The sequence below is a fragment of the Notothenia coriiceps genome, unplaced genomic scaffold (genome assembly GCF_000735185.1).
Source record: "Notothenia coriiceps isolate Sejong01 unplaced genomic scaffold, NC01 NC01_scaffold00000339, whole genome shotgun sequence".
In the NCBI taxonomy this organism is placed as follows: Eukaryota; Metazoa; Chordata; class Actinopteri; order Perciformes; family Nototheniidae; genus Notothenia; species Notothenia coriiceps.
The window spans coordinates 17,775,573-17,788,445 of record NW_011333040.1 but is presented as its reverse complement, the minus strand read 5'-3'; the positions used below and the strand labels follow the sequence as shown (position 1 = coordinate 17,788,445).

The 12,873-nt window shown below is 39.8% G+C and overlaps 1 protein-coding gene across 1 annotated transcript in view; it reads left to right on the top strand.

The window, feature by feature from the left end:
• The first annotated feature begins 4,900 nt into the window (after window positions 1-4,900).
• fermt1 (FERM domain containing kindlin 1) overlaps window positions 4,901-12,873 on the top strand; it is an 8,621-nt gene continuing 648 nt past the window's right edge. Inside the window, exons 1-14 of the mRNA XM_010778509.1 lie at window positions 4,901-4,972; window positions 6,714-6,873; window positions 7,375-7,472; window positions 8,014-8,149; window positions 8,264-8,389; window positions 9,430-9,613; window positions 9,720-9,822; window positions 9,906-10,013; window positions 10,738-10,869; window positions 11,058-11,107; window positions 11,285-11,409; window positions 11,538-11,644; window positions 11,757-11,981; window positions 12,060-12,238. Of these exons, the coding sequence (XP_010776811.1) occupies window positions 6,723-6,873; window positions 7,375-7,472; window positions 8,014-8,149; window positions 8,264-8,389; window positions 9,430-9,613; window positions 9,720-9,822; window positions 9,906-10,013; window positions 10,738-10,869; window positions 11,058-11,107; window positions 11,285-11,409; window positions 11,538-11,644; window positions 11,757-11,981; window positions 12,060-12,238 (1,724 nt within the window). The 5' untranslated portion in view covers window positions 4,901-4,972; window positions 6,714-6,722. The remainder of the gene's footprint in view (window positions 4,973-6,713; window positions 6,874-7,374; window positions 7,473-8,013; window positions 8,150-8,263; window positions 8,390-9,429; window positions 9,614-9,719; window positions 9,823-9,905; window positions 10,014-10,737; window positions 10,870-11,057; window positions 11,108-11,284; window positions 11,410-11,537; window positions 11,645-11,756; window positions 11,982-12,059; window positions 12,239-12,873) is intronic.

Here is a 12,873-nt window from a genome sequence, read left to right as displayed (position 1 = left end):
TGCCAGGTGCAGGTTGCCCTTTCTTCAGTTTTATTTTCTATTTAAACGGGAACCGGTATGGAATTTCATGGTAGCTATGGAGGTCAGTGGTTTAAGGATAAATCAAATCCCACTCAAAGAAGAAAGTAAGAAACAAAAGAAAGGAGGGTTTGAAGGGTGGAAATGAATCAGAGCTGCAACACTTTGCAGTGTAGCATTTGCTCCCCAGAGCCCCGTGCTGTCAAGAGCCTCTCTCGCGGTGCTGTTTCTCAGGCCTCCTGACCCCTTCAGTCCTATTCCCACAGGATAAGACCCGAGGTTTTGTTGGGTTGTGGAGGTAGGAGCGTCCAAGGGGATGTAGGGTCTGAGGTGAAGGGGATGTGGAACGTGGAGGTGAGCAGTGGTGGGTTACCTTGTGAAAACACCTTTGAACAGTGTTTATCTCCGTACCCAAATTAAGTCATGGATGAGGCCTCCGTTGACACATCAAAGAAGGTGGTGAGGTAGGTTAGTTGCATTCATTACTCCCTTTCGCCTATCCTACCGCCCCACTAGATCTCTAGAAGAACAACCCCCCACCCAATCTCACCCTAAAAGCATGGGGCTCAGCAGTATGAATGGGGCATTGTGATGCGTCTCCGTCACGGCAGTGAATGTTTTCACTTCCATTTGATCCGTCGGCGAGGCTGCTAATTGGGTAAGCGTGTTCCCAGGTCACCAGGAGGTTTCTCTTTCCATAAATACAGAAAGCCGGCAAAGGCTTCTACAGATGTTGTTTCCCACCCGCTTCCAAGTAGGTTCAGACCAGCTTCAGGCAGTAGATGTAATTTATTGTGTCTAAAACCACAGTCCAAAATGTTCCCCCCTCTCTTTCTCTCTCTCCTCATCACTCTAAAGAAGCACTTTATCATTCTCCCAGGCACTCTAGTAAAGCTTACATGATATTTGTGCTTTCCTTTAGCTTGGACTGTTTGTGCTTTTTTTGCCATTAGGGCCACAGGTGTCATGATGACATGGACATGGTGTTACTTTTGTCTGTACTCCATCCAGGCCTGACAGCTCCGAATGATGTTATTTTCCATGTGTCTCTCCACCAATGACAGAGTTTATGAGGCTCAGGGTTTATTTGTTTGTTTTTGTCATGGAATTTATATTTCCTGTCCTACACAAGGACTCAAGACAACCTTGTGTGCCAGCACTGAAGACTGAGTTGGAACAGAGAGCCCAGCCGAGACAGACTCACTGGGATGTTTGCTACACTAAATCTGCAGGGTGTGGTCGAAATGATCAAGTGGTCAGAGAAACTGTCCTTCAACTGGAGAGCAGAGGCTTAAGACCTCATGTTGGCGTGCACCAAACATGCAGACCAGAAATGTCCTTACCCATTCTTAGGGTGTTCTTCTGCAGCTGACACTGGCATTGGTCCTCCCTGGATGCCACAAATAGAGAAACAAGGTTTTCACTTAATCAATAAAGTATAAAAGCGTACGATTAAAAAGATGTCCACAAGTTGTCATGTGGCATGGTTTCATAATCGCAATCTAGAACAGCCATGATGATGATATAATGACATTATACTAATTGAGTGAATATAAAATAATGCCTATTATTGTGTTATATTTGGCAATTGAAATCGCGTTTTCTGCCAGTTAGAAAAAAATAATTATAGAAAATAATTTTAAAACATTTGATTAAATTCAAGACAGACCTGAATTTGTTCAATACAGCACCTTTATGGTTCTATTCATGCCAAACAGACATGTCAAATAATAAAAAGTATAAGCAACACTGGAATGTTTCCAAGCTAAAGACAAGAAGAGCGTCTTTCTTTTAAACCTGGTTCACCAACTATATCTTTCCTTCCTACAACTCTGTTGTGGTCTAATGGCGCCACTGTGTGGCAGCAATGGAACATTTTAAGGTATATTGTCTACTAATAGTTCTAAGATTTACTTCATTTATCTTTCGGTTGATTTAACAGAAAAATGTGTTCAAATGTCTTAATAAGTGTCTCTCTGCAGGTGAAGGCAGTCATGCAGAAGGATCTCTTGAATACAAATAGACAGAAGCTGTTATAGCCTCCATGAATAGGACTGTGAAGTGACTATTATTTTCCAATTACAGTATGACTAATAGCTTATTGCCCATTAAATGACCATAAAATGAGTAATAAACTAAAAATGTAGTTTCCACCGGGACAAAAATAACAGACCTTTTAACTGCTTTGTAAAATAGAGGTAGCAATAATATCATGAACATTTAAAGTACACAGTTATTTTATATCTCTGTCACTCTCAATGTTTTCCCTTCCAACAATGTTGCGCTTACGTTAGGAGTTATTGCACATCTTGTGGAGTGGTGCACAGGAAAAAAATACATTACACCTGAATAGAGTCAATGATTGAAACATTGAATTTGCGTATAAACTAAAGTGTTGGCAGTTTTGGAATTGATTACTTTCTTTCAGAATTGTGAGTGAGTTTTCATTTAAAATACAGAGTGAGCTGTCTTAAAAGCCAAAGTAACATCTGTAATCTCATGTATGTGTACCATCTGAATACATGTATGAAATCCACATCTAGTAAAAGTTTGCATTTCGCACCAGCTTTGTATCAAAGATACTGTATGATTTTACCAATGGAAACCAGAGGGTGGCAGGCTTCATACATGGGCTCCACTCATGAGTGTTTGTAACAGAAAAAAGGTCCACACTGCTGAGGAAACACACCTACGTATTAAATATACAAAATGACGCTGGCAATATAATTATGTGGAAACAGACTCAAGTGATTCAATCTGATTAACTCATTAGACAGGGTGTGGGCATTAAGGAAGGTGGGCTGACTCATCTTAGGTAAACTATTACTCATCATGTTGTGGGCCTGTCTCTTTAAATCCACCTTTAGCAAAAACCTATGGCAAAAACACAACTATTCAACTTTTCAAGTATCCAATTCCAATCCCTTTCAGGTTTGGATTTGGATACTGGAGTTGTTTTTCTTTGCCGTGTCAACAGAAGATTTGATTTTAACGGTTTTGAAAAACTTACTTTGTTTGTTAGTTATCCCAAAATGTCCACAGTAATCAGCCAAAGGCAGATAAGTCACTCCCAATTACAAGTAGACTAAATATTCTGTGAAAAGTTGGTGGACTTCTACATTCATTTATAACTTTATGCATAGCTAATATAACTCCAGTCACTATCAATCCATCAATCAGTGGTTAGTCAGTCACATCTATAGCCAGTGAAACACACAGATAAAACTACATTTGTAGTTTACCTTATATTATATTATTTCAGGGTTTCCCACACGTAGACTATATTAACGGCCGCCCAAGTATATTTTGCGACGTTTTTTTTTTTTTTTTGTATGTATTGTGAACGCAACGCTGTGCAAATGTGGGTCTGCCTCACACAAGGTGACTGGCTGTCTACATGATGTGGCCTGCCGACATGGCCACTGTCATAATTGATTGATTGGTCTCTGTGTGCCATTCAAGCTCGGGATAACGACCGCTCAGGTGAGGTAAAGGACTCTCTGAGTGTTTAGATTAGTTAACTTAGTCTAAGTTCTCTGTGGGTCTCAAACGATTTAGTCACCATTTATGTAAACACATATTTCCATTTGAGAGGGTAGTGATTAGTCAAATATGCATGAATAAACAAATAAAAAAAGGTAAGATACACTTTTAAAACTTGTTGAGGGCTAATAAGTCTTTGCTGCTGCCTCAAAGAGGAGCAGGGGGAGAGGGGAGAGAGGAGGGAGAGGAGGGAGACAGGTGAGGCTGATTCAGGAGCCCAGACACACTCACAACTATAAATGAACCAAAAATAAATAAATAAACAAGTTTCAGTGTTTTTTCATATTGGATATGGTATGTTATTGGTTATGGCCAGGATTGTATGATTATTGAAATGTATACAGTTCTGTTTCATATGGGTGTTCTGTTCCCATAGATCTAGTCTCTTTATTTCCCCCTCAAAATGCACCAGATTGATGCATTTAACTCCAAAAATTAAAATTAAAATCTTACCGGGGGAGCTTGTCCCCGGACCCCCCTAGAGGATTTGAGGTCCACCCCCACTTAAAATCACATGGACAAGTTCCTAAATACATTTACAATTTTATTTAAATAGTAACCCATGTGCCTGTTTATTTGTGGGTAGTAGATTTAGGCTATATATGGGCAGCAACGCTGTAAATATTGACAAATAAATCCAGCAAAATGGCACAAAAAACTGGTAGTTGCCTGGCTGGGTCTATAATTTCCGGCCTGACTTATTGTCTCGGTCCGGCCCTGGCTGTACCTGTTCATTCTGCCATCGCGTGAAGGGTCTGCTCACAAGCGACCAACAGAAAGGTTAATGTTGTTGTTGCACGTCATCTCACCTTATCGCCCCCCCCCCAAATATATCTGTGGGAAACACTATAGGCTATTAGGTATTAGAACGAAGTAGTATGACATTGTTGTTTGACCAAACAACGTATACTGTAGGTGGTGTTGTACACATAGGCCTACAGTAGCCTACTTTAAAAAATAAAACCGCTCATTTTATTTTAGTGAGGTTAAAGACATAAGTGCAGAAAAAAAAATTACTTGTGCTAACTTTTGCTAACTTCCATCTGTTTGTGCATTTGTTTTACATGTTTTATTATTTAAAATATGATGGCCTACACTGAAAGAAACTCCAAACGTAATATCTAGTTCTCGTTATGCTAAATAGGCCAAGTCATTATCACCATTTTACATTAGCTTGTTGCTTACTGCTAAGTTGTCATTCGTTAAAAGGCAGACAATATTAGCATTAGCTATGTGGAACATGTTTAGCTAGTTTCTGGGTAGTTTCATTTGTTAAACCCACCTTGCTGACTTCACTTCCTCTACCTGTCTGAACGGGGCGTGTTTTACTCCTGGAGGAGCCTCATTTGGTTCATTCCACTTCACAAGGAATTTCTAGGAATAGCTCACCAGCAGAAAACTTTGAATCAAGGTAAGATTTGTTTTCAGAGTCTTGACTTTGTTAATTTTTTAATGGCCAATATCATGCTGGGATTGATAAGGCAGACTTCACATGGACAAATAATCAAACCATTTGATTGTGTATGGTAGCTTACAGTGGAGACTTGTTATCTATCCGTGGTCTTACATAGAAGAAAGTTAATGTTTAATTTTGTTATGACTTAATTGTACTATTATTGCTATACTAGGGCTGGGCTGACACCGTTGTTTACTCTATTCTGTACATTTTAAAACTGAACACTAGTGCTGTTTTTATATATTTAGTTCAACAGTAAGGCCTGATACTTGGAACACTGTCATACTTGGTTCACTGTCATCATGTTTCTTTTATTAATTTCAAACTCTATGACTGATTTTTACATTAACAAGAGATACCCCGTACTTTTGTCATTTAAAAGTAGTAGCCTATGTGTGCAGTTGTATTGTAAAGAAGGGGTTGTTCATTTTCCATTGCTGCATTCCTGTAGTTGCTACATTATTAAATGGGGACACTGAATTAATGCACTTTTGGTTGGAGAGTAAACAAACACCTGTAAATCAGAGATTGTAGATTTTCACTCTTCACAATGGTTAGCTTTTTAAGGTAATGAGTACGGTAGCTCTTTACGTATATTTTATAGGGAAAAAAAGATATTATTTTATGCTGTTTGAATATTCCTATGGCCCGGATTTCATCACATCTCCTTCCCTAACTTTTTGGTATTTTTTGCAGATAGTGTATTATTGTTGGGGCCAATTCATCACGCTCTAACACATCTCAACAAGCCTTCCCACATACTTGCAAGTTTAAACATTTTGAACTGTACCCTACAGCTGCATAGAGAGGGAGCAGCACAAAGAGAGCAGAATGTGTTCATTAAACCTAGCCTTGCGGCAACACATTTTCGCACAGTATACATTACCACTGGGTTAGGACAAATGTAACAGGTATTTCTGTTGATAGCCCCAGTCGTGTATGAGTTGAGATATTTTTATTCACAACACTTTCATAGTTCAGATTTAAAGAAAGATTGGTGCAGTGTGTGGTGATTGTTGTTTTGCCATGGTCCCTGCAGGAGATTCGTGTCCCTGCTCGTCACACATTCCACAGCTTTACCCTCCCTGCTCCGCTCTTTTCCTCTTTCTTATAGTGTACCTGCCTGATGTCTTCCATCCATTCCCTCTTTATCAAATATATGAATCCTCCAGTATACTTCTACTTTTCTGGGCAGAGCCGTACAGCTGTGTTACATCTCTTCTGTTTACTGTGTGTTCTGCGCTGATATCCTGCTGGCAGCAGCCTGTACATCTGCCAGTCTGTGTGTTCCCTGATATCTTATTTATAAATGTATCGGCTGAGAGGCGAGTACTTCAGGGGCTGCAGTATAATTGCAGAGATACTGCGGGAAAAGCATTAAGAAGATTTGGAAAAGAAACGCTGAGAGATCTGTTTTTGTTAAGTGTTGGCCAAGTTAATTTGGATGTTCCTACAGGATGTTGAGAAACACTTAATCCGCTGATTCATGTTTTGTTTTTAGCAGATGTTTCCTAATCTTCCAAACAAAAGAAAGCAAGAAAAGAGTCAACATATGTTATCGGAATTCCCCTTCAATGGGATTAATCAGATATAGTGGGAGGTTTCTCCTTCCCATATTCCTTTTGTTGTGCTTCTTTGATGGCAATATTACACCTAGAGCTTCCAGTCTATAATCTATGCACTTCTTTCCTTTTAGAACAAGGCCATGATCAAAGACGCAGAGTATGGAGAAACATCATGGGAGCTGTCCGTGCAGGTGGATCAAAAAGCTGGAGATGAGTCCATGAAATTTAAGCTGAGGGTGAAGGGAGACTTGCACATTGGAGGCCTGATGCTTAAACTGGTGGAGAAGATCAGTAAGTGCCTCAGTATAACTGTCATAAAGTAATCTGTCGGATTACATTTTGGTTTGTTTACCTGGTAAAAGCATACTACACTTTGTTTTAGGCACAGTCCCTGCCCCTGCTGCCATATTAAGTCTGTTAGTCAAGCCACACCCTTGTTTGCCCTGCATTTTTCTACACTGCAGTGCCATTGTGTTGCCACAATGCATTGGCTTGCATAGCCCGAGGGGCCAAAGTTCAGCCAGGATCTGATCTGATATCTCTTTACATAAATCCAGACGAGCTAATGTAGTGAGGGCAACAGTAAGGTGGTGTGAGACAAAATAGATGACTAAATACGCTGTCATCAACAGACGGATTAAAGCACAACACCATAGCATGACGTCAGGTAGACTCATAAAACCAGACTTTATTCATGCTCAGCCACCCACACAACAGGTACAGGAAGTGCAATACCCTTTAAACATGTGATATGACAGTAACATGTATTTAACTTAATGTGTCTGTCTGCAGAGGCTCCTCAGGACTGGTCAGATCATGCACTGTGGTGGGAACAGAGGAAATGTTGGCTGCTCAAAACACACTGGACCTTGGACAAGTATGGAATTCAGGTAATTAAGACTTAAGTGATTGAATCTGTTTTTAGAATTGTGCTGATCATTGATATGTTTTAATGTCAATATTTTATTTCCAAGAACAATTCAAAATGTCAAGGAAATGTCTGTCTAAACATTTAGTTAAATCCCAATTGCACACTGCAGTACTCGAGTCTAAGTCATAATAAGTCAATTATGTGTATGTGTGTTAGGCCAACAGTGATTTCAATTCAAGCACATGTTGCGACAAGCATTGTTAAGGCTTGAATCTCTAAATAAATAGGGTGAATAGCTCACTTTCAAAGAGTAACAACCAAATTAATATTAGGGAGATATTAAGGAAAAAATGAGTGTAATGCACATTTATTCTCAAAAACAGACTTACTCTCTATATTTGGTGTCTATCTTGTATACTCTTTGTGTATATACATTTCAATAACATTAGAAGATCCTTAACACCAGCTAAGGTTGCAATCTAATCAGCTAAATAAAAAAGGAAAGGGAATAAATATGGATTTTGCAGGTGTGGTTGAAGAAAATTTTTTGTATTACACAGGCAGATGCTAACCTGCGCTATACACCCCAGCACAAACCCCTGTTGCTGCAGCTCCCCAATATGAAAACCATCAAATTGACCGTCAGCTTCTCCAGTGTCGTCTTTAAGGCAGTGTCAGAGATCTGTCGAATACTCAGTGAGTTGCTCTCTCCTTACTTGTCTCAGTCTCAGTGACTTTAGATGATTTATCTATAACTCTGACTCACCTTCCTTCCATATTCTCTGTTCCCCTGTTCCTGCTCCCTCTCAGACATCAGAAGATCAGAGGAACTGTCTCTGCTGAAGCCTCCAGAGAAGAAGAAGAAGAAAAGCAAGAACTCTGCAAAGGAGGACATCTGGGACATCGATTTAGCGGGCGGGGGACCAGGAGGCACAGGTACTGATTCTTAACAAGGCTTTAAACAAAGACGTTTCACAGTATATAAGCACAGAATCTGATTATAAAAGAAATGTGCAGCATGTCTGAAAAAAAAAATAGCATAACGATTTTGTACAAAAGGGAGTATGCATTGGCTAGAAACGAATTGAAATGTTTCCTAAAGATTCCGTTTGCTATTAAACTTGCCTTATTCTTGGATATGTTGTCATAGTTTGGGGCTGCATTCTAATTTTGGCCTCCACCATAATAACAACTTGTTTAGTGAAATAGAACATGGTTTTTCTCTGGACTGCCTGCTAATTTATCAATGAAGACAATAAATTACAGAGAAAAGTGCAGTTTAATGTATGTTTGTTGCAGAAGATTTAAAGGATTAAATCATTTGATTACATGTATTTAACACATTTGTATCTAAAGGTGAATTGATATTTTTCACTGCAGACAAAAATAGATGTATCAACAAAGCGTATAGTGCATCACAGTAATTGCTGGAAAGCAGCCTAGATTTACTAAAATTAGTTGAGATCAAGATTCATAATGTATGTTATGCCCAGCACTTAAATGGATAGCAGCTTTATTTCAATGAGTTACTTCTACTGTAGGAGGAGAAGAAATTAGAAACTTTTATATATAGTGCTGCGGGGATCTGTCAGGCTGCAGTTTCATCAGCGAGATCTGAGAGAATTATTTAGTGTGTTCGAAGGGGTTTCCCCAACGCTGAGTATCCGGTTCATATTTCACATCATCCTAAAGATCCCTCTAATAAGGACCTTTAATCTCTGCCAACTTTAATGTCGACCCAGTTGGTACTTTTCGAGAATCGTGATGCCTTATTTTGTCTTTACAAGTATCTGTCCAACTTGTATCCTAACTGTTGCTACTTCTTGTAAATATTGTGCTTTTGCACCTTTGTTACGCCCTCTAGAATCTGACGATAAGTTGACCTCAACTTCAGAGAGTATGCCCACTCCTTTTGGCGAATCTGATTTTAATAGTATTTTAAAATGTAAAAGTATCTATATTTCTCTTTGAACTAGGCCCCATGTACAGCAAGACAATGACAGCCACCTACGACCCAGAGAACGGGATGCCGGTGTCTGCCACGAGCCTCTGGTTTGGAGATAACCCTCTGGCTGAATCGCAGCCTAACCTGCCCCCTGCTGAGCTGGCCAAGATGTACCATCCGCTGGAGCTGGTGGACAAAGCAGTCAACAGTGCAGGGTAGATACAAATACAGTTCATTATTTGCTTATTTATTTAAAACTAGCAGCGTAATGTAATGTAGACGATAGGCCTTCTAATTGGTTGTTGCTAATATGATTGACAGGTGGTTGGACTCGTCTCGTTCTCTTATGGAGCAAGACATTCAAGATGAGGAAAAGCTATTGCTTCGCTTCAAGTATAACGTCTTTTTTGACCTCAATCCTAAAGTAAGACACCGCCAAATGTATCCCTTGAAAAAGAAATTAACGCCATTTTGAAATGAATTTGAGTGTAGGTTTTTGTGTTTTAGTACGATGCTGTCAGAATAACACAGCTGTACGAACAAGCTCGCTGGTCCATTCTGCTGGAGGAGATAGACTGCACTGAGGAGGAAATGCTGATGTTTGCTTCATTACAGGTAAACAACATGCAGTTGGAGAAGTGAAATAACGTCCGGTTTGTATAACAGAATACAGTCAAATTCTTAGTACTTAAAATTATGGCTCATCCAACTCAAAGCTACCAAACATTCAAATGCATACATGTTTTAATCTGAGAGCTAAACTATTTTATAGCAATCCTGATTTAAAGTGGCTTGTGATTGTCAAACCAGAGTTCTCAGGGTAATGTGGTCTAAGAGGCATGCTAATGTTGCCTAAATTAGCTTTAAGTACAGTATAGGGGTGTCTTGGACCTCTGAATAGTATCCCTTTAGGTCTGTGTCTAAATCCACATAAGGACATGTCAGGGCTTGAGAAAAATCCCACTGGAGAGGGATGGTGGGAGGAGAGAAAGAGAACTATGAGTTAAAGGAAAAGTAGGATTATAGTTCCCCATCAGAGAAATAATTGCTGTAAATATATAGACTGTGGTAAAGTTTTAGCTGTGTCTAAGTATCCCGCCATCTCTGATCCGCTCAGCTGTTATTTTGCAACTGTTGGGCGAGGGATTCAGAAATCACAGTGATTCAATGAGATCATTTTTGCACTTACCTACACATGGGTGCAATGGCTGGCCCACTCTGAGTCACGACTGCCTTGCATAACCCCTCAAGTCATAATGATCTGTACTTGATAATATATTAGTCAGTTAGTAGTTTTCATCTTATGGAGTAAAAAGCTTTCTTTTTATTTCATTTTCAGTATCATATTTGCAAACTGACCATCTCAAGTGAACCAATGGACAACTTCAACGAACCAGAAATAGATGAAGTAGAAGCTGCTCTGTCCAACTTGGAGACGACACTTGAAGGCGGACTCCCTGACAGAATTCTGGTAAACATATATTTTATAAGTCACTGGAGTGAATATTAACTGTAATTTGAAAGTGTTTTAGGTCTGTTACAGTAGAACACCTGTTTTTGAGCAGGAGTGAGAGGTAGGCCTCCGATGATTGCATGTCTTAACACGGTGATGTCAGGAGAAGACTCAGGATAATTCACAGTTGTTTGTCCCGCCCCCAGGAAGACATTACAGATATTCCAGAGTTGGCAGATTCCCTCCGGCTGTTTAGGTAAACCCACCTTTGTTCCTATGTCAAATAACCGAATTAAATGTTAAATACCCCGCTGAAATTGATATTTTACTGTCTCATAAACTTCTAATGTCTTTTACTCAGAAGTATAAAGGTGACCTGTATTGCAGCCAAAAAACAGACAGTTTGTTTTTCTTTCTTTCTGTCCTAAATCAGGCCAAAAAGACTAACGCTGCGGCAGTACAAAGAGTACTGGTTTGTTTTCAAGGACACCACAATCTCCTACTACAAGAACAAGGAGACGTCCAATGGAGAACCCATAGAGCAGTTTCACCTGAGAGGTCAGTCCCTTATGTGTTTTACCGCAGTCCAAATATAAAGTTCAACATATTCTATGCTAATATTTGCAGATCTGTATCATGCTGCTCTTCTTCTGTTGTTAAATTAACTACTATCTCTTCTGTGATAGGTTGTGAGGTAGTCCCCGATGTCAACGTGACTGACAAGAAGTTCGGCATCAAGCTCCTGCTCCCAGTTGCTGACGGGATGAATGAGGTGTACATCCGATGTGACAATGTAAGACCCCCCTCTTCTTCCCAATGAGCATTTCTTCCTATTTTCCCTTTTTTTTTTTAAATCCCTGTCAAGTGTGTGAATATAAACCCGGCCTCGTATTGTAACTGTCCAGGAAACGCAGTATGCCAAGTGGAAAGCTGCATGTATCTTGGCCTCTAAGGGCAAGACAATGGCTTACAGCTCCTACAAGTCAGAAGTGAGAAACATCCAGTCATTTCTGCAAATGAAGAGCCTGGCACCCCCTCCTGGTCAGGCAGCTCCTGATATCGAATCCATGGAGATGAATGCTGAATGTTTTTTCTCCCCGCGCTACACCAAGAAGCACAAGACCAAACAGGTAACGTATTCTTGACTTTGCCAAACAAGCATTGCACATCTGTTATATCTAATATATTTCTCAATCTGCCTTTGAAAGCTAACTTCACGTATCCTGGAGGCCCATCAGAACATAGCACGGCTGTCCCTAATGGAGGCTAAGATGCGCTTCATCCAGGCCTGGCAGTCACTTCCAGAGTTTGGTATCAACTACTACATTGTCAGGTACAGTGCCTATATTTATGTTGACATGTTTATTTTTATTTTAATCGTTTATTTGGCAGGGACAATGCACAGTGATGAACACTTAAAACATAAAAAATGTGTCAAGCGTAACAGTGCCAGATTAAGTTTGAGCTAATTTCCATCCGCAGTCCCTCACATAAAACATTTAAGAAAATTACATTTTACAAACATAGCAAAAACAAAATACATGATATGCAAAAAGTGCAAAAGAGCAAGAGCATACACAAGTATTTATGACATGGTAATACAATATAACAGCAACGACATATAAAGTGCAAGAGGAGATAAAAGAGCTGCCTAAAGTGCAGGAGGAGATAAAAGAGCTACATAAAGTGCAAAAGGAGATACCCCTGTGTTAAAGTGCATTTAGCGTTGATTGCAAGTCTGTTTGTTTCTCAACCATTCTTTAAATTGACCTTTAAAACTATTGAGAGTGGGACAATCCCGTATCTCAGTTGGGAGGCTATTCCACAATGAGCTGCCTTTAATGGAGAGGACATTTTGTCCAAAAGTGGTCCCTTCTACGGTGGACCTCACAGTCTCCTCTGGTTTCTGACCTAGTGCAGCGTCCAGTGTGTTTTTGTGGATGAATTCCCCTGAGGGAGGAGGGGCCAGTCCATGTAAACATTTATAAAAAGAACACATACTTTTAAAAGACTTAAAATGGT